The sequence below is a fragment of the Mangifera indica genome, chromosome 2, assembly GCF_011075055.1.
Source record: "Mangifera indica cultivar Alphonso chromosome 2, CATAS_Mindica_2.1, whole genome shotgun sequence".
Taxonomy (NCBI): Eukaryota; Viridiplantae; Streptophyta; class Magnoliopsida; order Sapindales; family Anacardiaceae; genus Mangifera; species Mangifera indica.
The window spans coordinates 16,230,344-16,253,134 of record NC_058138.1 but is presented as its reverse complement, the minus strand read 5'-3'; the positions used below and the strand labels follow the sequence as shown (position 1 = coordinate 16,253,134).

The 22,791-nt window shown below is 32.2% G+C and overlaps 4 protein-coding genes across 6 annotated transcripts; 3 read left to right on the top strand and 1 right to left on the bottom strand.

Annotated features, from left to right (window-relative positions):
• Positions 1-535: 535 nt before the first annotated feature.
• LOC123200733 (dr1-associated corepressor-like) lies at positions 536-5,528 on the top strand. 3 transcript variants are annotated; one of them, XM_044616107.1, is made up of 7 exons: positions 536-667; positions 762-834; positions 948-1,041; positions 1,455-1,571; positions 1,660-1,711; positions 2,219-2,700; positions 3,556-3,694. In XM_044616107.1, the coding sequence occupies exons 1-6, from the start codon at positions 635-637 to the stop codon at positions 2,681-2,683; spliced, it is 834 nt and encodes a 277-aa protein (XP_044472042.1). In that variant the 5' UTR covers positions 536-634; the 3' UTR covers positions 2,684-2,700; positions 3,556-3,694. The 3 variants fall into 3 exon arrangements, with proteins under 3 accessions (XP_044472042.1, XP_044472033.1, XP_044472024.1); XM_044616098.1 differs by lacking the exon at positions 3,556-3,694 and having other exon boundaries at positions 2,219-2,995; XM_044616089.1 differs by lacking the exons at positions 536-667; positions 762-834; positions 948-1,041; positions 1,455-1,571; positions 1,660-1,711 and adding an exon at positions 4,704-5,528 and having other exon boundaries at positions 2,566-2,700; positions 3,556-4,173.
• An 871-nt stretch (positions 5,529-6,399) lies between these two features.
• On the top strand, positions 6,400-8,095 carry LOC123200749 (ankyrin repeat-containing protein BDA1-like). Its single transcript, XM_044616120.1, has 2 exons — positions 6,400-7,083; positions 7,604-8,095. The coding sequence occupies exons 1-2, from the start codon at positions 6,499-6,501 to the stop codon at positions 7,949-7,951; spliced, it is 933 nt and encodes a 310-aa protein (XP_044472055.1). The 5' UTR covers positions 6,400-6,498; the 3' UTR covers positions 7,952-8,095.
• A 341-nt stretch (positions 8,096-8,436) lies between these two features.
• Positions 8,437-10,770, bottom strand: LOC123200759 (cysteine proteinase inhibitor-like). Its single transcript, XM_044616132.1, has 3 exons — positions 10,487-10,770; positions 10,211-10,406; positions 8,437-8,728 (listed from the first exon to the last, which is right to left on the bottom strand). Exons 1-2 carry the CDS (start codon positions 10,586-10,588, stop codon positions 10,215-10,217), a joined length of 294 nt encoding a protein of 97 aa, XP_044472067.1. The 5' UTR covers positions 10,589-10,770; the 3' UTR covers positions 8,437-8,728; positions 10,211-10,214.
• A 5,349-nt stretch (positions 10,771-16,119) lies between these two features.
• Positions 16,120-22,369, top strand: LOC123209594 (cysteine desulfurase 1, chloroplastic). Its single transcript, XM_044627694.1, has 9 exons — positions 16,120-16,452; positions 16,537-16,696; positions 17,181-17,367; positions 19,040-19,185; positions 19,263-19,335; positions 19,496-19,559; positions 20,911-21,010; positions 21,624-21,782; positions 21,972-22,369. Exons 1-9 carry the CDS (start codon positions 16,154-16,156, stop codon positions 22,140-22,142), a joined length of 1,359 nt encoding a protein of 452 aa, XP_044483629.1. The 5' UTR covers positions 16,120-16,153; the 3' UTR covers positions 22,143-22,369.
• The last annotated feature ends 422 nt before the right edge of the window (positions 22,370-22,791 follow it).

Below are 22,791 nucleotides of genomic sequence, written 5' to 3'. Positions count from 1 at the left end.
AAGTAAAATCTAAGGCTGTTCGGTTATAGGTTTTAACGATTATCTTGTTAATTTATATTTTATTTTTTTTTTTATCTATCAATAATAAAATATTATATTAATCTTCTATTATCTTTATTGATATGACAGATAATATATGTGATAATCTGATTATCACATTTAACTTAGGTATTTAAAGATTACCAATTGTAATCTTGATTTTATTATAATTATATTAGTATTTATTAATTTTTGGAGACAAAAATAAATTTATTTTTAATTAATATGACAAATAATATGAAAAATAATTATATTTAAAGATATTTAAATAAAATAATTTACTAATAATCTTTTATTACCTTTAACCAAACACAATAATTATTTATATTTATCAAATTTTATCAAATATAATAATTATTTATATCCAATAATCTTTTAAGTAATCTATCTTCAAGATAATCTTTCTATTTTGATAATAAAATATTACCCGAACGGAGACAAATGTAAAGCGGGAAAGTCTTTAAGGCGGCGTCATCAAGTTGAGGCTGACAGGGAACTGGTTAAGGTCTTAAGGAGATAACTACAAACACGACAACTGCTCTATCAATAAACAAGTAAATTTGCTTTTCAACTCCAAACTAGCGATTGAGTTGAGATGAAAAAGAAACTGGACACTCGTTTCCCAGCAGTAAGTTACTCCTTACTTTCTTCTTCTTCTTTTGTTTTTTGAAGGTGGTATCTCTGTTCATACATATACTGATAATATATCTATCATGCCTTAGGCTCGCATAAAGAAAATTATGCAAGCTGATGAGGATATTGGGAAGATGGCTTTGGCTGTGCCTCTACTTGTATGTAAGTTATTTTCCCAATTTTTAGTTATAAATTATGTCAGTTATAGAACATGCAGTACTGATGTTTTGCTATTAGTAGTGATGTTTGATACTTTTAATGGATATAATGTGCAGCTAAAGCATTGGAACTGTTTCTGCAAGATCTCTGTGACCAGACATATGGTATTACTTTGAAGAGGGGAGCAAAGACCATGAATTCTTTGCATTTGTAAGTTCATAATTTATTTTCATGTGTTAATTTTAACAAATTCTCTTCTGATATATGCTTAGTCGTATTCTTGTAGAAAATTGTTGCTTTTTCATCCTTATTGACTTGTTTGGTCTAGCTCTCATTTTAAAGTTTTTATAAGAAATTGCCTCCCCAAACCTCAAGAGTTGAGCTTAGTGGTAAAAGTCCATGTATTTCAAATACGTGGACAAGGGTTTGACTCTCCTTGAGGCCAGAGAATTGGGATATTACACAGCAGAAATTTCATGGCTATCAAATTTGTGGAGTCAAAAGTAGCTCCTAGTTTAAAACTTGATGAACAAGGTTGAGAGAAAGCTTACATTCTTTCATCTGAAGATGGAGACTGTTTCCCCAGCATTTATGTTTACTAATTTAAATTTGTTGATTTGCAGAAAGCAGTGTGTACAGACATTCAATGTTTTTGACTTTCTGAGAGAAACGGTTAAGAAGGTTCCTGATTTGGGTGGCTCTGATACTGCTGGTGAGAAGCGTTCTGTAGCCAAAAGGAGGTTTGGGAGTGTGATATTATATCTTCTTGTTAGTTGACAAAATATCCTCGCATGTTTGATGACTAAGAATGCTTTAATCCCTGTACAGGAGAGTTGATGGCAAGGACAGAGATGAGGATGAGTCCAAAAGCAGTAGAATGGTTAGTTAATCTTTTATTCTTTTGATCTTTCCTAAAAAAAAAAAAAAACTCATCACTTTGATACATGTAGTCGATCTCTTTGCTTGTTCTAATTCATTGTTGAACATAAATTTTGCCTTATTATTTTTAAATTTATTTTATGTTATAAAGCTTTTTCTTATGATGGTGTTGTGTGACTTCACTTTCTATTGTTTCTTTTTTCACAAAAAAAAAATAAAAAGGTGTGACTCGGGTTATTATTTTTTCTGAAAGATGAAATGCCTCTTATCTCTAAAGATTGGCATATTAAATGTTTGCAATATTTTAGGATTCTTTGATTTCGGGTTAAAAAGCAAATATTATTAGACTTTTGCATTCAAAATGTTTTCATATCTTCAGTCAGATTCAGATGTTGGTGTAGTTCATAAACAAACAATGACTTTTAATGAGCTTTTTGGGAATTTTAGTTGTTAAAAGTGGTTGTAATTGTTAAGTTGAAACATGACATGAAAGATTTTATTACTGCAGGAGTTTGGCCAGGCCAGTAGCAGAAGAAGAGGACGGGGTAGAGGTAGGGGCAGAGGTCAGAGGCAAGGCAGTCAAACAGAAGACAGAGATATATCTGTACACTATGAGAAGTTTGAAGATGATCCAGACATTTCAGATTACCAGGAGAAGAACAATCCCAGCAGACTAACCCTTGAAAGATCATACAGTGGTGAAGAACCAAAGAATAGTATTCCGGCAGGCAATATAGAATTGCCAATTAGAAACTTTGATCTTAATGTGGACTTACAAGTGAATGGGGACTCAACAGCTATGCCAGATCCTTCTCCTCAGTCAACAACAGAAACTATGCTTGAAACGAAGCATGAAGAATACCCCGGCTGGTCACTTTTTGACATTGACAAGACAGCTGTTGATCCCCGCCAATTTGCTATCCTAAAAAGGAGGATTGATGAGGATGAGGAAGATTATGATGAAGAAGGCTGAGTAGGAAATTCACCTGTGTAAGTTGTTATTTTTGAAAGATCTGGTAGGTTTTTTACTCTGATTTTCTAGTTTTAGGATGGAGTAGATGTGAAGGTAGTACACTGAAACTGGTGGTTGGGAGAATAGGAAAACAGAAACAAAACTAGAATCATTTTTAGATAGGTCCCATGGGAGAACTTATTCTTTAAAACTAAGAAAGTCTATAATGTGCAATATAACTATACAAGAAACAGCAATGTAGTGGTTTTTATTTGCAAAATGTTTTGAATATTCATCTATTATCCTTAATAACAGTTTCAGAACATTTTTCTATTTCAAGCACTGTAAGATCTTCTTCCCTATAATTTTTCTTCTTAGCTTTTATTTGTGAAATACTTTGAATAATCATTGCATTGAGTTTTGTCACCGTTCAGGACCAGAAATGCCAATGTAATGGCTTTTTCGCATTGTAACATAGTTAATGTTCAATGCTATGAAATCTGAGCTTTTACATTCAAACTTTATGTTATAAAAAAAAAAAAAAAAAAGAAATGGTTGCTTACTTGGTTCATGAGCTTGTAAATGGAATGGTTAGTTGTGGACCGGTCAGTGACTAAACTTGACCTTTGGAAAGTAACTTTTGGGGATGACAGGATGGAGAGAATTCATTAAACAGGCTTTTCAAAACTAACAATCATCGCTTTGCAATCAAGACTTTGGTTCTCTGTTCTCCTCCCAGTGCAGAAATAAGTTGATTTCATAATTAACTAGCTGGTATAAGTCTTGTCATGCATTTTCATGTGGCATTGATTTATTGGAATGTTTTTGTGGACCAACAAAAAATAAATATCAAGCCTATGTTTTCTGTTTATATTAATTCCCTTCTTGCCCAGCTAGAAACTCGAGTCTAGCAAAGTCCTATTGAGATGGATTCAAGACTGTTGAAGGCTGCGAGAGAGGGAGATGTAGCCACATTGGATTCATTACTTGAGGAAGATCCGTTGATCCTTGATAGAGTTGCCTTATCAGGAATTGCAGAGACTCCATTGCATATTGCTTCACTTGCTGGAAAAACTGAGTTTGTAAAAGAAATACTAAGGCTTAAGCCTTCATTTGCATGGGAGCTGAACCCAGATGGGTATGGTCCTTTACACTTAGCTTCTGCAAATGGGTATATTGAGATTGTGAAAGAGCTCTTGAAACTTGGCCCCCAACTTTGTCTAATCAAAGACAAAGCCGGGCGAAATCCTCTTCATTTTGCAGCCATGAAAGGTAGAGTTAATGTGATTGCAGAGTTGATATCTTGCTGTCAAAATTGTGTAAAACAATTGACAACACGGGGAGAGAATCCTCTTCATTTGGCTGTAAAGAATAAACAGTTTGAAGCGGTTAAGACAATGTTGGAAAAGCTGAAGGATGATGATGAAGATGAAATCGGTGAACTGATAAATGCCAAGGACAGTGAAGGTAACACCATCTTGCAGCTGGCTATGGCTACTGAGCAACTTCAAGTAAGTAATTTTTTGTTTTATCTATTTAGGGGTGATCTTTTAATGGGTTTGGACAGATATAGCTAACATGACAATCCTAATTTTTTAAAATGTAAAGTATAAATTAAAGGACAAATTTAGCATAAAAATAAATGATTCATCTGTTATACCGTTAATGAAAGAACAAAAGATATGTTCTCTGATGTAAAGCTGGTTGAGGGGTGTGGGAAGGGAGGACTGTTAAGTTGGGCCCCAACAATTAAAGAGAAAAAAGAGAATCCAGAATGCTGAACCAGTAAGTCAGAGAACCAACCAACAGTCAGAAAAGAGTTCAACTACCTTTCCTGCCGACAAATCAGAATAAGTTGTCAATAAAAGATAGACCTCCCCAGGAAAGTTTCTTCCTATTCAAACTATCTTCCATCTTTTAAGAGCAGCCATCATTGGCAACTTACAAATATTTTATTTTCTGAAATTCAATTGATAAAACAGTTTGACAAGAACATCTTTATTAATTCAAACCTAAAAATGATAAAATTGACCCTGGGCAGGTGATAGAACTGCTGAGAAACGAAAGCCTGGTTGAGCAAGACATGGATATAACAGAGGTGGGTTCAGCTCTAGAACACCAATTTGTTCATGGAACTAAGGCCACGACTCAAGGAACACCAACTGCAAATTCTGAGTCAAAGCAAAACATTTGGGAAGAGGTTCAGGAAATGGTGCTAGTTGTAGCCAGTTTGATAGCAACAGTAACTTACCAAGCTGGGCTCTCACCTCCTCAAACTATCTGGAAACAAGACATGAAAATGGATTCTAAATGCATCTTTCATCGCCATCACCATCCATTATCATATTCATGCCCAGATGTCTCTTACTTTCTCTTCATGTCTTTTAACTCAGCTGGCTTCTTCGCCTCTGTCTTCCTCATTTTCTTCTTCAGAAACCCATCTTCAGTTCAAGTTCTGTTGCCTATCGCCCTTGCATCAATGATGATAACTTACATTACTCTCTCTGTTAAAATGTCCCCAAGTGGCCTCGCATTGCTCATTATGTACCTCATCACAATTGCCATTTTCATCTACTGTGTGTTGGCAATTGAGCTTGTCAAGAAAATGCTGCACAGCATGTTTGATTTTGCAGCTGGAAAAGTTGGTGGCATGGCAAAAGCACTTGTAAAGAAGAGGAAACCAACTTCAGCTTCTGCCGATGCCTTGAAATTAGATGCTTGATTCTGAGTTTTGAAGCTATTATCTGCTTGTTACTTAAAACAAATGATAAAAAGTAAATTCTGTAGCGTGAGTTTTTGCTGATAACCATATCCCATTTTGTAATTGAAAGTTTTTGGTGTGATTTAAGAGCAAGTTCAATTCTAAGCCTCAAAGCTCCTTTGTATGTACTTGATTAAAAGAAAAAAACTAGGGAAAAAACTGACTAAGACAACAAAATGCTAAAGGCAAAAGCAAAGCACACATCAACAATGTTACTCCCAAACATCAGAGGCTGTAACTCTCTGATTACAGAAGCTTTAAAATCACATTATGCATGGAAGATTCTAAATGGCCAATCCAACTATAAATCAAAAGGAAAATCAAGTGGCATAATTTAACAACTTTAGGGATTACTAGTCAAAAGTGCTCTTAAACTTGTTTTGCTAATTCCTTTTGATAGTTGAATCCCAGCCTCAGCAGTTATTTGTTTTATCACCTCTAGTGCTAATACTCGCATGACTTGCGTAAAGAAAGTTCAAAAAACACTGAAAGAACATTTGGGTAGAAAATGAAGCAATTAGATAGGGATAAAATTTGCACATATAATGTAACAAATTTATTTTCACATAATTTGCTTGCATGTTCATGAAGTCTTCATTAGGCTGATGCATCACTTTGCACCAATGTAGAAGAGCTTCACAGAGTTGTACAATTTGTACAAAAGAAGAATCTACACACATATATTGCAAAGTTCAAACAAATTAATAAGTCATTTACATTTATTTCATACTGAATATAGCTTCAATTTCCTGATATTTTTCTTTCCATGTTTAACATATTGTGAACCAGTCACCTGAAATCAACAGATGGAAAGAATTCATTGAACAGGCTTTTCAAAACTAACAATCTTCACTTTGAAATCAAGATTTTGGTTCTCGGTTCTCCCAATCCAAAAATAAGTTGATTTCATAATTAACCAGCTGGTATTATTCTTGTCATGCATTTTAATGTGGCATTGACTTATTGGAATGTTTTGGTGGACCACAAAAAAATAAATATCAAACCTATGCTTTCTGTTTATAATAATTCCCTTCTTGCCCAGCTAGAAACTTGAGTCTAGCAAAGTCCTATTGAGATGGATTCAAGACTGTTGAAGGCTACGAGAGAGGGAGATGTAGCCACATTGGATTCGTTATTTGAGGAAGATCCGTTGATCCTTGATAGAGTTGCCTTATCAGGAATTGCAGGGACTCCATTGCATATTGCTTCACTTGCTGGAAAAACTGAGTTTGTGAAAGAAATACTAAGGCTTAATCCTTCATTTGCATGGGAGCTGAATCCAGATGGGTATAGTCCTTTACACTTAGCTTCTGCTAATGGGTATATTGAGATTGTGAAAGAGCTCTTGAAACTTGGCCCCCAACTTTGTCTAATCAAAGACAAAGCCCGGCGAAATCCTCTTCACTTTGCAGCCATGAAAGGTAGAGTTAATGTGATTGCAGAGTTGATATCTTGCAGTCGAAATTGTGTAAAACAATTGACAACACAGGGAGAGAATCCTCTTCATTTGGCTGTAAAGAATAAACAGTTTGAAGCAGTTAAGACAATGTTGGAAAAGCTGAAGGATGATGATGAAGATGATATTGGTGAACTGATAAATGCCAAGGACAGTGAAGGTAACACCATCTTGCAGCTGGCTATGGCTACTGAGCAACTTCAAGTAAGTAATTTTATGTTTTTACACTATTTAGGGGTGCTCTTTTAATGGGCTTGGACACATATAGCCAAAATAATAATCTTAATTTTTTAAAATGTGTAGTTTTATCTAAAGGACAAATTTAGCATAAAAGCAAATGATTTATCTGCTATACCGTTAATGAAAGAACAAAAGATATTTTCTCTAAAGTACAACTGGTTGAGGGGTATGAGAAGGGAAGATTGTTAAGTTAGGCCCCAGCAATTAATAGAAAAAAGAGAAATCCAGAATGCTCAACCAGTAAGAGAACCAACTAACAATCTGAAAAGAGTTCAACAACCTGTCCTGCCTACAAATCAGAATTAGATGTCAATAAAAGATGGACCTCACAGTTTCTTCCTATTCAACATCCTCCATCTTTTAACAGCAACCATCATTGGCAACTTATAAATATTTTATTTTCTGAAATTCAATTAATAAAACAGTTTGACAAGAACATCTTTATTAATCCAAACCTAAAAAAGATAAAATTGACCATGGGCAGGTGATAGAACTGCTGAGAAATGAAAGCCAGGTTGAGCAAGACATGGGTATAACAGAGGTTGGTTCATCTTCAGTTCAGGTTCTGTTGCTTATCGCCCTTATATCAATGATGATAACTTACATTACTCTCTCTGCTAAAATGTCCCCAAGTGGCCTCGCATTGCTCATTGTGTACCTCATCACAATTGCCATTTTCGTCTACTGTGCATTGGCAATTGAATTTGTCAAGAAAATACTGCACAGCAAGTTTGATTTTGCAGCTGGAAAAGTTGGTGGCATGGCAAAAGCACTTGTAAAGAAGAGGAAACCAACTTCAGCTTCTGCCGATGCCTTGAAATTAGATGCTTGATTCTGAGTTTTGAAGCTATTATCTGCTTGTTACTTAAAACAAATGATAAAAAGTAAATTCTGTAGCGTGAGTATTTGCTGATAACCATATCCCATTTTGTAATTGAAAGTTTTTGGTGTGATTTAAGAGCAAGTTCAATTCTAAGCCTCAAAGCTCCTTTGTATGTACTTGATTAAAAGAAAAAACTAAGACAACCAAATGCTAAAGGCAAAAGAAAAGCACACATCAACAATGTTACTCCCAAACATCAGAGGCTGTAACTCTCTGATTACAGAAGCTTTAAAATCACATTTTGCATGGAAGATTCTAAATGACCAATCGAATTATAAATCAAAAACTAGTCAAAAGTGCTCTTAAACTTGTTTTGCTAATTCCTTTCGATAGTTGAATCCCAGCCTCAGCAGTTATTTGTTTTATCACCTCTAGTGCTAATACTCTCATACTTGCGTAAAGAAAGTTCAGAAAACAATGAAAGAACATTTGGGTAGAAAATGGAGCAATTAGATAGGGATAAAATTTGCACATATAATACAACAAATTTATTTGCACATAACTTGTTTGCATGTTCATGAAGTCTTCATTAGGCTGATGCATCACCGTGCAACAATGTAGAAGAGCTTCACAGAGTTGCGCAATTTATACAAAAGAAGAATCTACACACATAAATTGCAAAGTTCAAACCAAATTCATAAGTCATTTACATTTATTTCATACTGAATACAGCTTCAATTCCCTGATATTTTTATTTTCGTGTTTGACATACTGTTAACCAGTCACCTGAAATCAAAATGAAATCATCATCAATATCGAAACTCAAGTTTGGCAAGTAAGATCTGTATGCATATCAATTCTAATTTATTGAAATTTCATGAATACTTTCTACTGCTTTATATATAAAAATAATTAGATAATCTTACCAAATATATTGAAATAACATTGTCCTATCGCATATAAACATACCAGAGGCCGATCAAAAAAATTCCCAGTTCATGACACAAATATTAGAGAAACAATATGTTTAGTCACTTACCATCTAATATTTCAGGTGGAAAGTGATTTCTAAATTGTTTATGATACTGCATGGTAGGCTTAAAGAATTACCTACTTTTATTAGAAAAACAAATATATAACTTAATTTTCTTTAGTTCAAAAGTTGAGGTAAATAAAGAGTCCAAAATCTTTTTAAGTTCTATAAGAATAGGAAAATCTAATGTTGATTCTGTAGTGCAGAAAAAGAAAAGTTTCACACCAGTGCCTAGGGCATCCAAATGGATCGCTTCACAATGACATGTTATATATAAATAACCAAGATTTTAAAAAGCCATATCCGCAAATGCATCGGCACGGTCAACATGACAAGTAACAAGGTGTAAAAATGAAAATGACTGGCACAGTTGAGATAGATGAAAACTTTGGACAACGGTCACTATGACCAGCTATACTGCAGAACTAATAGGTTCTAGTCTATGCTACATTCACTGAATTTCCCTCATATCTAAACATCTAATCAAAGGAAATTCATTTATGGTTAGATCATTCATATCAGGATCCTTCTAACCGCAGACCTATTGTATCCAATCACGAAATCAGTATTATGAAGTGACATGTCTCCTTAAACTATGCAGGACATTGAATTTATACTTTAAAATTAGAGAAAATGAGGGCAATTTTTAAACAAGAGATAAACAAAATGCAACAAAAATAGGTAACAAAAAAAGAGAAAGTCAACGTCTGCTAAAAAGCAACTAAATGCAGGCAATGAAAGAGAAGACGGACCAAATGAAACATTGAAGCTTGCATTTTCATCCAACTATCAGTGAGTGATTTCTTAAATGAACCCCAAATATGTTGAAGTGAAATGCTCATTTTCATCCAACTATTAGCGAATGATTCATAATTATGATGCAGCCAGAGGATTAATTAATTAATTAGCTTGATCTCAGTCAAACTACAGAGCCATTTAAAAGTTGAAATTTTAATACAATCGTATGATGAAATTTCTTATGTCTACACAATACAGATTTATCATACAAAATCACATCCTCTCATTATACAAGCAGATGTTTAACATTCAGTAATACTGCAAAAAAAAAAAAATTCTTTTTAGTCCAATGTCAATTGTGAGAACAATTACAGTATAAAATAAGTAAATCCGTTAAGAGCCCGTAAAAAGTTGTGAATTTTTTTATTTATTTTTGGTTTTCTTTCCTGATTAGGGTTCTTTTCACACATTAGAAGAAGAAGTAGAAGAATTAGTACCAAACTAAGCAGAAGCAGCATCAAGAAGCTTAAACTCCTGCAACTCCTTGAAGTGCAACCAAGGCTTCTCCCACACTTTGGCTTCATAAAGCTTCTTCTGATCCCCCTCTTTCGCCTCCAGAGTTAGATAATACACAGTTCCAGAAACCACCTGCTGCTTCGCCTTCACAACTTTCACAAACTGCAGCGTCGAATTCTGCAACGGAAGAAAGTAATAAATACAAAACCAATTCAATCACAAAAATAAACAAAATGAAACTGAATTGAATTGAAGACCTGTTTCTTGTTATACTCATCAACGGCGAAACGCGCGAGGCTATCGATCTCAATAGCGTTAGCAGTCACATCAATATCACGGACACCACCGAGGGTTGCCATTTCGTTCTCTGATCAAAGTAACTATTTTTCCTTCTTCCTCTGGCTGATTATATTTATAATTTAATATTATTGAATTAATAAATTATAATATATTAGAATTGGATCCGTTTTCGCACTCAAACGCGTGGTCAGTTTTGCCAACTGTGAACAGACAAAAATCAATTTGTATTCCGCTAAGAATTTTCAACCCAATAAAATTACGTAAATTGAAAATATCACGTGATTTAATTATTTTAAATTAAAAATAAAATATTATTAATAATATAATATAATATTATTTATATATTTATTGTATATTTAAAATTATTTTTTTCAAATTTTATTATATATTTATCTTATAAAAATAAAAAAAAAATTGTTAATTAATTTTTAATTAGTGCAGATTTCGGTCACACCAAGGGGTTTTGATCAGAGAAAGAAAGGTTTGAAAGGGAGAGTCTGATGGGCTAAAGAAGATGGTTGGATGTTGTTCCGATGGCTAGAAAAATTGGTCTTGAAAAACAAACACTAGAGCAAAAATATAATTTTTAAAAATTGAGATGAGAAAAAATTATGAATTTTTAAAATTAAATAAAGAAAATGAGATAGAATTAAATTTATTTTAATATTATTAATAATAAAATGATTTTACTTTTATTATAATAAAAAAATTTTATTGAATATTTGAGTTTTTAAATTTTTTTTAATAATAAAATATCATATAATTATATAATATTGTATTATTGATATATTTATTATATATTTAAAATTATTTTTTAAATTTTATTTATATATTTATCCCATAAAAATAAAAATTATTAATTTTTTTTACTCCATTTTTATCATGATGATGAGGAATGTTTTAAAAACTGCTGAAACTCTTATCCAAACTTTGTATCTTTGGAACAATGATGCAAAGTTTGGATAGATTCGCCAGCTGGATAACGGTTTAGACCCATAGGTTTTTAAAAGTCATATGTGCAATACAAGTGTGTCAGAATCTATCCATGCCTTAGTTTGTTTGCTCTTTGACTTTTCTTGAGTCAAAATTTTGATTATGACCATGAATTTTGTTATGCCTGCTTATTTGGATATATGCGAATGATATATAAATATATCTCAAAATCCAAGTATTTTCTTGAGGATGGTAGTTGTGTATATGTATTTCAAGATATTTTGAGTAACGTTAAAATAATACATATTTCGTTAAAAATCACATGTTTCATTTTAGGTGAATGAATTTTGTTTATTATTTGAAAACATAAAAATTAAAATAAAATCATAAATAAAACTTCGTTTCGATAAATTAATACAAAGATAATATTCTCAAAAATCTCTTGGATATTACACAACAGAAAAGAAACGATCGATATCAGCTCAATCTTTGGAGAGTAACTTGAGCATCGAAAGGAGAGGTCCTAGATTTTTGAATAATCTAAAATTGAAAAAGGGAGTTAAAATGAAGTTTTTAAAAGTATGGAGATAATTAGAATTAAAAAAAAGAAGATAAAAATCTTTGAATTAAAAAAATATATAACTTTTTAAAATTAAAAAACTTTAAATAATAATAAAATTATTAATTTTTAAAATTAAAAAAAATATTTTTTAATATTATTATTTAAATAATAAATTTATCCTTTACCATAATTAAATATTTTTACCGAAATTGGCTCTTACATGGATATTACAGTAAAACTTGCTGGGGAATAGGCCTTTGGCTGTAACCATGCAATAGGTGGGAATATTCTATGTAATATTCTTTAGTTTATTGATTTAAATTTTCCTTTTTCCACATCGTGATAATCATTTCTTTGTCTTCTTTCATATGCGGTAGAACAAAATAAATTGACTTTGAAATGATTTTCCTCAAATTTTCTCTAAATATTCATGCTTCTTTTTGTAAGGAAAAATGTTATTTCAATATCAATGTACATTGGGTTCTAATTACCCAAAAAATAAAATGTATATTGGGTTCTTTTTGATACCATAGATTGGACATCCATAAATTTAAAGAATAGTGTTTTCAAAATTGTATTTAGATCATGTTTAATTATTCAAGTATCTTTATTCTTTATTTGGGTACAAACATTCAAAAAATTGCTAAAAAAATTAGTTAATGTTATTAATTTTTCTTATAGATTTAAAAAACTTACCATTTTTTTCTATATTAAATTTTAAAATATTACAATTTTTCTCAAGGTTTTTGCTTTTTCTCCTTTCCTTTTCCCTAGCGTCATCACTAGCTAGCATTTTTGTCCCTCCTTTTTTCTTCCACATTTTTAACAATGTTAAGAGATGAAGACGATTTCGTCATTATACTTGGAGAAGAAAAGGGGAAGGAGAGGAAAGTTGATCAATGACAGTGTTAGAAAAAGGGAAAGAGAAAAAAAAAACCCCAAAAGGGAAAAATGAATATTTCAAAGTTTAATCTAAAAAGAAATTATTAATTTGTTAAATATAAAGGAGAAATTGATAATAATTTATTATTCTTAATATATTACTAGTTAAATAACAATTTTACCTTTAAAACTTAATTAATTTTGTTAAGTTTAATCATTCATAAGTGAGCGTTCGAATTTTTAATACTTAATAAATATTAATTTGAGAATGTAACAAACTTTGGGTGGGACTAAGTCCTTTGGCCTATAAGTTATTAAAAATAATATTTACATACAATATTCTTATTAATTTTCTCTTAAATTTTTTTTGAATTTATTAATTTAGTATGATAGTTTGAGTTTGATAATTGTCGGAAAACAATGCAATTACTATACAAATACTTTTTTTTTTTAATTTTTTATATAATAATAAACATGCATCTTCATGAAGGCTTCATTAGACTAGCATCCGTTGTGGCTTAAATTGGACTTCTCTTCTTTTTAAATCTTCGTACTGTTTTCATCCTATCTTGGGCTCAGGTAAGATGGTCCTTGAGTTCTCCCAAAATTTGATCCCCATTTTGAAAAAACTGGGTCAACCTCATCCACTTTAGAATCAGTAGGATTTCCAACATTTTAAAGGGATCCTTCCCGCTACCCTGCAAAAGGTGATAGTATGCAAATATTCAGTTCAAGCAAGTCATCCTTCATGTACAAAATACCCATTTTGAGCTCCAATTTTTACGTGTCTTGTTGTATCCGGTTAACAATTTGTGTTAAAAATTGATGGCTTTAATTTTTAACCCTAGGTTTACAAAAATCTAAAACCCTCCACATGCATGTGTTGTTAGAGTTTGTTCAAACTGAATTAAACTCAAAGAGTTTTGATGAACATGATTTGATTTTGAGTTCGATATGATAAATGATGCTCGAGCTCAACTTGCATGGGTTGTTACTATATATATGAGCTTGAGTTTAATAAACTTAAAGTAAAACGATGTTATTTTAATCATAAGTTACATAACAAAATAATATTACATCATACAACTTATATAATGTAATATTAATATAAAATAATATCATTTTATACACATATGCGAATCTATTGAATTGAGTACCCCATATTTGAGGTTGAAATTGATAGTATTGTATACTTATGACTTAAGCTTGATTTATCAGTGCTTGTTTCAAATTTGAGTCAGTTTAGTTTGAATCCAAACCCTCTTGTGTGGTTATTTTTTGCCCTTTTTTTGTCGATTTCAACGGAATTTTACAAACATATAATATTTTATTATACCAGAGGGGTTTCAAAGCAGTTATCACTAACTTTTGAATAAGATTTGAAAAATAAATTACATAACAGTGAAATTTATTTATTAAGATTCTTATGATAACTACGAAACAGGTATTTGCCTACAAATACTCACGATGGGTTTTTAGTTTTTACAGTTGCGCCTATTTTAATTTGTTTGTGAAAATGCAGAGTATTATATGCTTAAATAATATATATAATTATGTATACGATTAATAATAGATAATTTTTAATTAAAATTAAATAATATTTAATTAATAATATAAAAATATATATTCAATAATATAATAATATATCTAGATAATAACATTATATGTGTATAATGTTTAATATAATTATATATATAAATAATATATTATGATAAAAAAAATGTAAAAAAAATGTTTATATTTGCCCACTTTGGAAACAGTCATGTGAATGATTTTGAGAATAAAATAATAACCAATCATAATGACACATATGATGTTTAAAATCCAAAGTGGGCTGTTCAAACTGTTCAAACAAAAGTTATTTAAAATGTGTCTGAGTCTGACCTTTCTGTTTGATTTCAATAGTAGTTAGAGGTGGAACGGTTGAGGCATGCGCTTCCAGAGAATAACCATGGACAATTACGAGAGCTTATAGATGAAGATGCCTCAGTTACACCATCCTTTCCATCTATGAGCATTGCCTTAGAAAGATTTGAAACAAAATTTTTAAACAGTACAAGATGAAGATCGAAGACTCCAGTGAGAATTAGAGAATTCAGCGCAGAATTGCACACACCCATGTACTGTTTCTAATGACAAGCTGACAATCCGCGTACAAAAGAAGTTAACACAGAGCTTAACCTTTTTTTTCAATCAAAATATTAGAATATTTTAAGGCCAAAGCAAACTCAAGCTTCTCAAACATTTATGGTAAAGTTTTAAAAATTTAAATATTTATCAGTTATCTTATTTTTATTAAACTTTTTGGTTAGTTATAAGATAAAATCATTATTTTATTATTAATATTAAAATAAATACATCATTTTTTTTAATTTAAAAAATTAATAATTTTTTTTTCATTTAAAAGATTGAAAACTTGCATTTTACTTTTAGGGTTTGATGTTTACAAATCTGACAAATACTTCAAGAAGGTCAACTTCCTCCCTAGTGGTTTTTTGGTATGGAAACCACTAAAAACCAAACCAAAACGGTTGACAATTTGTGCAACATTACATAGAGTTATGCGTCATTTGATCAATATACAAATGACTATATATCACACAAATCATTGAACGTTTTATTCAGATTTTCAATGGTTTTCATACCAAAAAACCGTATAAAAGAGGTGGTGGGAAAACCAATCGACAACCTTCTCAAAGTGGTTACAAGATTTGCAAAAATCAAACTTTATGGGTAAAACAAAAGTTTTTAATTTTTTGGTGAGAAAAAATTGTTAATTTTTTAAACATAAGAGTAAAAATGAGATATAATTTTATTTATTTTAATATTAATAGTAAAATAATAGTTTTACCCTTATAATTAATTGAAAATTTTAATTAAAGTTATATTATGGGTGAATATTTAGATTTTTAAAATCTCACGAGTAGATTTTGCATGTTGATTAAAACTTGGGTGCCAACATGTACTTTGGCCATATTTTAATTATTCAATTATCAAATAATTAAAATTTAAATAAACTATTTTTAAGGAAAAATTTGGAAAAACAAATTGGTTGAAAGGTTGCTGGTGTCCGCAGTTTTACCCGTACGGATTCACATTTTTATTTTATTAATCATTTGGACCGATTTGGTTTGGATTAGTATCCGTTTATCCGTTTCCGGTTAGACATGATCCATACCCGCCCGTTTGGTTGGTGTACATGTTGATTATGTATTGTAACATAACCAGAAGAAAATTTCCAGTATTCATGGAAGCAGTGGTTCCAAAACTGGCGTCTTTCAATTTCTTAAACCCTAACTCAACCCTTAGCAGGTTTTCTTCTTCACCTTCTTGTCTCTGCCTTTCGTCTGCCACTGATGCCGTCTCTCTCGGCCACCTCGCTCGCCCCGATTTCCCCATCCTCCATCAGAAGGTTAATGGCTCCAAGAAACTCGTCTACTTGGACAACGCTGCAACTTCTCAGAAGCCAATTTCTGTGTTGAAGGCTTTACAGAACTATTATGAAACTTGTAATTCCAATGTCCACCGCGGAATTCATTACTTGAGGTTCTGTTTGATTGCATTTGTTCATAATTGTGTTTCAAATTATTGAGCTCAGTTGATTTTAGTAGTGTTTTCTTGTGCATGTAGTGCGAAGGCTACCGAGGAGTATGAATTGGCCAGGAAGAAGGTCGCGGCTTTTATTAACGCGTCGGATTGTAGAGAGATTGTGTTTACGAGAAACGCAACTGAAGCTATCAATTTAGTGGCGTATTCTTGGGGCCTTTCGAATCTTAAACCAGGAGATGAGGTATAGTTTTCAGTTTTTTTTTTTAAGGTAATGTATTTTATCATTGACCGCAATCGTGGAGCGGCTGAGTTTTGGACTCTTTTTTGAGTGCTGATAAGAATACCGATGTAAGAGTTAAGGATTAAGGATTAATTTGTGGATTTTATTTGTAACATCTCATAGCCACTTCCCTTGGCGGGTTATGTTCTTACCTACTGTCCAACAGGTTTTTCTCTCAGAGATTGTCCCTTTAGGTTCGAATCATGGCAGATGCGTTCTAAGCTCCACCGTAGAAGAGTGGATGGGAGAATCGGAACCCCCACCATGGAAGTGGGTAGGACAATACCTAAGAATGTAACTATTGGAGCCCCACTGAGGGAAGTGGGTACGGGATGTTATAATTAGAACTGCACTGTGGATTTTGGAAAAGAGGGATGGATGAACAGATTGACATTTTTTTTAAATATATGTGTGTAGAAGTAGCATAACATCCATTTTCTTGCAGATTACACTCTCAATTGCTGAACATCATAGTGCCATTGTTCCCTGGCAAATTGTAGCTCAAAAGACTGGTGCGATTTTGAAGTTTTTAGATTTAAATGAAGATGAAGTTCCAGATCTAACCAAGTTGAGGGGATTGCTCTCAAGGAAGACAAAACTTGTGGTTCTTCATCATGTCTCAAATGTGCTTGGTTGGTATCTCATTGATTATACTTCTTCTTGAGGCAATAAACTGTCAACAGTTGATCATTTGACAGTCTTGTTATTTGTTTGTTTTTTGTTTTACAGTATAAATTGCTCTTTGGCTTGGCATAAACTTTTCAAATACTTTGTCATGCTCTATAATCACAATGATTTTGTATGGCATGTATGATTTTAATTCCTTGCAGACCCTTTTAGGTCAGATCTGTGGTTTAAGTGCTTTGTTTACTTATAATGACAAACTGTGACCTTTTAAAATTCCTGCTGTTTACTTACAAGTTTTACCATGTTTCTGGTAAGCTCTGAACTAACATGTAGTTGTGCCTTTACGTAGTATAAACAAAGACATGGTTTCTACCTTTTTGTTTGTTTTAGTGGTTGATGCTTTGACTAATTCTCAGGTTATACTGTTTCCTTTTCTTCTCAGGACGGAAGGTTAACAAATTGGTTATGGTGGTTCAAAGTTTATTTTTTAATATTTTGTTCTTAAAGTGAATCTGTCAAAGAGTGCTGTAATCTCTATTACTTTTTTTGATGGGAATATTATATCTTTCCCTAATAGTATTGATTAAGTACATGGGTCATCCTTTAGGAGGAAATCTGAAGACCTTGGAGTTTTCGGTTTCTGGTTGGAGAGAGTTTAGAAAGAAATTGGAAGGATGGAAGAAAGCTTGTCTTTTTAGAGGAGGGAGACTTTAGTGTAATCAGTGTCACCCAGTCCACCAATATACCATTTGTCAATTTTTAGAATACTTGGAATGGTGGCTAGAAGGATTGAGAAGATAAGAGATTTTTTTGGGGAAGGTTATGATCAATGAAGAAGGATCGTTTAATAAGGTATAAGATAGTGTCTACTGTCTACACCTAGGAACCGTACTGGTTTGGATCTTGCTAATTTTAAAGGGGAACTTAGCTTCTTTGGCTAAATGGCTACAGAAGTAAGTTTCTTTGGCTTATAATAACTAAAAGCAAATTTGGCCTTTTAGATTATGGTTCTGATGTTAAAGTGGATACTGAAAACTCTAGTGGAAGTGCTGAGAAATTTACTTCTTATGGATATGACGACTTTGTTTTTAATTCTAGATTGGTGGTTGAAAATGATAGATGACTTGTATTTGAAGGACGTATGTGCTGGTTATTCTTTAGTTTCTTTATTTTCATGGTTCAATGAATGGATGCATTTCACTTTGATCTTTGTACTTTTAAGTGGCTTTTCCCTTGTTGCAAAGTAGAAATCCCAAGTCAGAAACACAATATACAGCTATGTTCTGCTGCCTATCGTGCCCCTATATATATTGAAGTTATTATTTTCTACACCATTTTCCTTTTACCTGACAAAGTCAATAAATAAATTTTGTATCTGTTGTTGTTTCATTGATTTTGATTCTGTAATTCTAAAACTGTAGCCTGATTTGTTTTATTTAAGTTCTTTATGCTGAGTTTTACATCATGTTGTCCCAAATGAGATCTGATTAATATGCATAAGTACACGATTCCACAAGATTAGCAATCTTTTGCTTAAAACTAGGGACAAATACTGATGCAAAGTGGATGCTCCTGCTCGTGTATTGATGATATTGAAGGGAGATATTATAGATATTAATCAATAGTGATTATTTGTAAATGAAAATATTAATATGTTTATATATAATTTTTCTGCAGCTTCTGTTCTTCCTATGGAGGAGATTGTGAATTGGGCTCACAATGTTGGGGCTAAAGTTCTTGTAGATGCTTGTCAAAGTGTTCCTCACATGGTAGTGGATGTCCAGGGCCTTGATGCTGATTTTCTTGTTGCCTCTTCTCACAAGGTTTGGCTATTGCCTTGTATAGTGAAATCAAAGCCTTATTGGCAAGTCTATGAGCTTAAGAAATAATCATGCTTCAGATGTGTGGGCCTACAGGCGTTGGATTCTTATATGGGAAGAGTGAACTTTTGTCTGCCATGCCTCCATTTTTGGGTAAGCTCTACTTTTGGAGCTAGAATTAGAGCCTTCCTTTGAAGTTAAATTTTTGCCTAGAAGAGTTGTGCATCTTTGGTTCTGTGTCAGTTTTGGTACTGGTTCAGTTTGAAGGTGGTTCTAATCTAATGTATTGTAATTTCTTTTGTCCTCTATGTAGGTGGTGGAGAAATGATTTCTGATGTTTTCCTTGATCATTCTACATTTGCTGATCCTCCATCCAGGTTGGTGGATTTTTTTACACTTTGACCAATATTTTTTATAAATAGACGCAAGAAATCCTTATATTAATATCATCTGTTTAATCTTTGGTGGCCTCGTTAAAGATTTGAATGTATTAAGTGGCCTTGTAACATGTGCTTTTTCATAAGAATTGGGATGAAGTTCTATGCAAAATGAAGAGGGTTTGTTTTTGCCATCATGGCCATGCAGTCCACTTCTGTAACTCTTTCATCATTAATATGCATATTTTTGTTCCTGTTGAGAGAAAAAGGGTTTTCTATTGGAAACATATGAACATCATGACTTATAAAAATAAGTTTTAGAATTATTGTAAGTAGTTTTATTGGAATAAAACTGATTTACCTTCTCATTCTAGAATTACTTCTTTTCTGCTATATTGTTCCTGTTCCTTTTTCATAAATTTTTTATTTCATTGACATTCTTTTGTACCCAAGTTTCACTATTCTAGATATTCTTTTAAGAATTTCTTGCCTTTTTATGTTACCAACATTTTATCACTCTCATCATGTACTGCACAAATATCATCACCGGGATATCTGCTCAAAAACCTTAGATATTGCTGTAATCCTAATATCATGGAGTTTTTTCAAAGAGTTTTTTCTCTTAGGGATAATATCATGGACCCCAAGATTTAAATCCCAATGTACCTCTTCTACTGCTAGTTTTGTCTGTTAAGTTTTGTTAGAGTTCACTTACCGTAATGCTAGGTGAGATGTGACATAAAGTATTGATTTATAGTGGTCAACGTTATGTGAACTGAAATTATAAGGTAGATTGATGATATTTGCTATTTTTTTCTCCATAATAATAGGTTTAACAAATTGGAAGATAGTTACCATAACACTAGCCCACTCTTTCTTTAATTTTTGGTGCAAACTAAGCTGTCTTTAGTGATTGATCCTTTTGAAGTTGCATTTTTTGCAATTGTAAGCATCATTCAGATGTCACTGTAATGAAGTTTTTGGTCAAGGAGATAATTCGATAGATTTCTCCTCATATTAATATAATTTGTCTCTTTTCATATGGTTGACTCAATTAATCAGGAAACCAATATTTGTAATATGATCTATTTATCACTCTATATCTTGACTGCATGTTATGACTTCCTATAGGGACATTGTTCCTTCTCCTTCTGGATGACTGCAGTATTTAAATCCATAACGTGCCACTATGTATGAGCATTTCATTGTACAGTATCCTGAACAATGTTCTCTTCATTAAAAAGAATTTTTAATGAAGAAAATTTGTCAGTTTATCTGGCAATTCTTTATAAACATAAAGTTAGATATCATTCAGTCATACATTTTTATTGTATAATCATCAATGGATCAGATTTGAAGCTGGAACACCAGCAATTGGAGAGGCAGTTGGGTTAGGAGCAGCAATTGATTATATATCAGCAATTGGCATGCAGAGGATTCATGAGTATGAGGTAATTTGTTTTTTCTGCTTCTGTATTTCCCAGACAAATGCTACCAGGTCACTACCCCACAAATTGCCTTTTAATATTTGCATGAAATGAAGCCCAGCACATCTGTTGCATTGCACTTTCCACTGAAGGAATGCTCCTAAAGGAATCTATATTTTTTTTGGTTATATTTTCTGTTGAAAATTTTAGATCTTACCAGAAATCCAGAAGATGCATAAATCTACTTGTATAGGTTGTTTGTTTAGTACAATCTCGATTTCTCCATTTCATATATGAAATTTGAGCTTGGATTGTAACATTTTATTTTTTATTTGCCATGGACTGGTACTGATTTGGTCAGAGAAATAGGAGATTAATTGCTGGTGCATTGTCCCGTGGCTCATAAATTATGTTCATTGAAGCATCAAGGGCTGAGTTTAGTGTTAAATGCCCTTTCATAGTTTTAGTATCTTGGTAAATAGGTGTTTTGTACTATTAATTCTTTTATCTGCACCCCTCATTGACTAATTTTATCCTTTTATTGTTTTTTTCTTTGAAAAAGGGAATGAATGGGAAACCATTTTTGTATGTTTAGTTTTATTACAATCTGATCATGGCCACAATTGCTGTAATACAGACGGAGCTGGCTAAGTATTTATATGAAAACCTCATGTCTGTCCCAAATATTCGCATCTATGGCCCCAAACCTTCAGAGGATGTTCACCGGGCTGCTCTTTGTTCTTTCAATATTGAGGATATTCACCCGACGGATTTAGCAACTATCCTTGACCAACAGGTACTATAAAAATGAGGCCTTTTCTACTAGCACACTAGACATGTTCGCATTCTGTGTTTCTGTCCTCCTAATATATTGATTTTTCTAATGTATTGTGAAAAGGCTTTGAAAAAAAAAAAAAAAAAAACCTTGCTCAAACAGATTGAATAGGAATTTATATTGATAGCTACTAACACACTTAGTACACAGCATGGAGTGGCGATCAGATCAGGTCATCATTGTGCTCAACCTCTTCATCGACATTTAGGGGTGAATGCAAGTGCACGGGCGAGCCTCCACTTCTACAATACTAAAGAAGATGTTGATGATTTTATCCAGGCGCTGAATGAGACTGTCAGTTTCTTCAACATGTTTAAGTAGAGGGTTTTGTTTTTCTTATTAAATCAATTGTTCTATACATTTACTGTGTATCATATAACTTAATCTTCTTTGATCTGTAATATGTTGGCCGATATTTTTCTAGAGATTCAGGCCTGACTGTGAGTTCACCTTTACAACATTTACACTTATGGTGTGTTTGTGCTGTTGGAATGTTCCATGTATACGGACGGAAAGATTGGGAAAATTATCAACAATAATCCCTTTTACTTTGTTTTTTTTTTTGAAAGTAATTAATTACAAGGTTTCATAAATACGATAGAAATTGGAATTCAAGTTTTCTCTTTGATAATTCTCATATTCTAACAATAACCCCTTTTGCTGTTATGGAATAAAACTTTAATTATTATGAGTCAATCAATGATTATCAAGTGCCTTACTATTGATTGTTTTAATACCTGGACTTTTGAACAGGTTAATTATTTATTTAATTTAAAAAAAGATAGTAATAATTATAATTATGATTATAATATTGTACTTAATAAAATTTTCTTCAAATTAAGGAATAATAATATCTAAATTTTTCAATCAAATTGTGTTTTACACCGCCTACAATATTTCAGACCTCAGGAAGGTCAAGGATTATAATCCTAAACAAATAGAATAAAATTTTCATTACAATGATCTACAT

Coding starts and splice junctions, on each gene's coding strand:
- LOC123209594 (XM_044627694.1), top strand. CDS start 16,154: ATGGAAGCAGTGGTTCCAAAACTGGCGTCTTTCAATTTCTTAAACCCT. Junction 16,697..17,180: donor ATCTTAAACCAGGAGATGAG/GTATAGTTTTCA, acceptor ATTTTCTTGCAG/ATTACACTCTCAATTGCTGA. Junction 17,368..19,039: donor TCATGTCTCAAATGTGCTTG/GTTGGTATCTCA, acceptor ATTTTTCTGCAG/CTTCTGTTCTTCCTATGGAG.
- LOC123200759 (XM_044616132.1), bottom strand. CDS start 10,588: ATGGCAACCCTCGGTGGTGTCCGTGATATTGATGTGACTGCTAACGCT. Junction 10,407..10,486: donor ATGAGTATAACAAGAAACAG/GTCTTCAATTCA, acceptor CTTCCGTTGCAG/AATTCGACGCTGCAGTTTGT.
- LOC123200733 (XM_044616089.1), top strand. CDS start 3,589: ATGGATTCAAGACTGTTGAAGGCTGCGAGAGAGGGAGATGTAGCCACA. Junction 4,174..4,703: donor TGGCTACTGAGCAACTTCAA/GTAAGTAATTTT, acceptor GACCCTGGGCAG/GTGATAGAACTGCTGAGAAA.
- LOC123200749 (XM_044616120.1), top strand. CDS start 6,499: ATGGATTCAAGACTGTTGAAGGCTACGAGAGAGGGAGATGTAGCCACA. Junction 7,084..7,603: donor TGGCTACTGAGCAACTTCAA/GTAAGTAATTTT, acceptor GACCATGGGCAG/GTGATAGAACTGCTGAGAAA.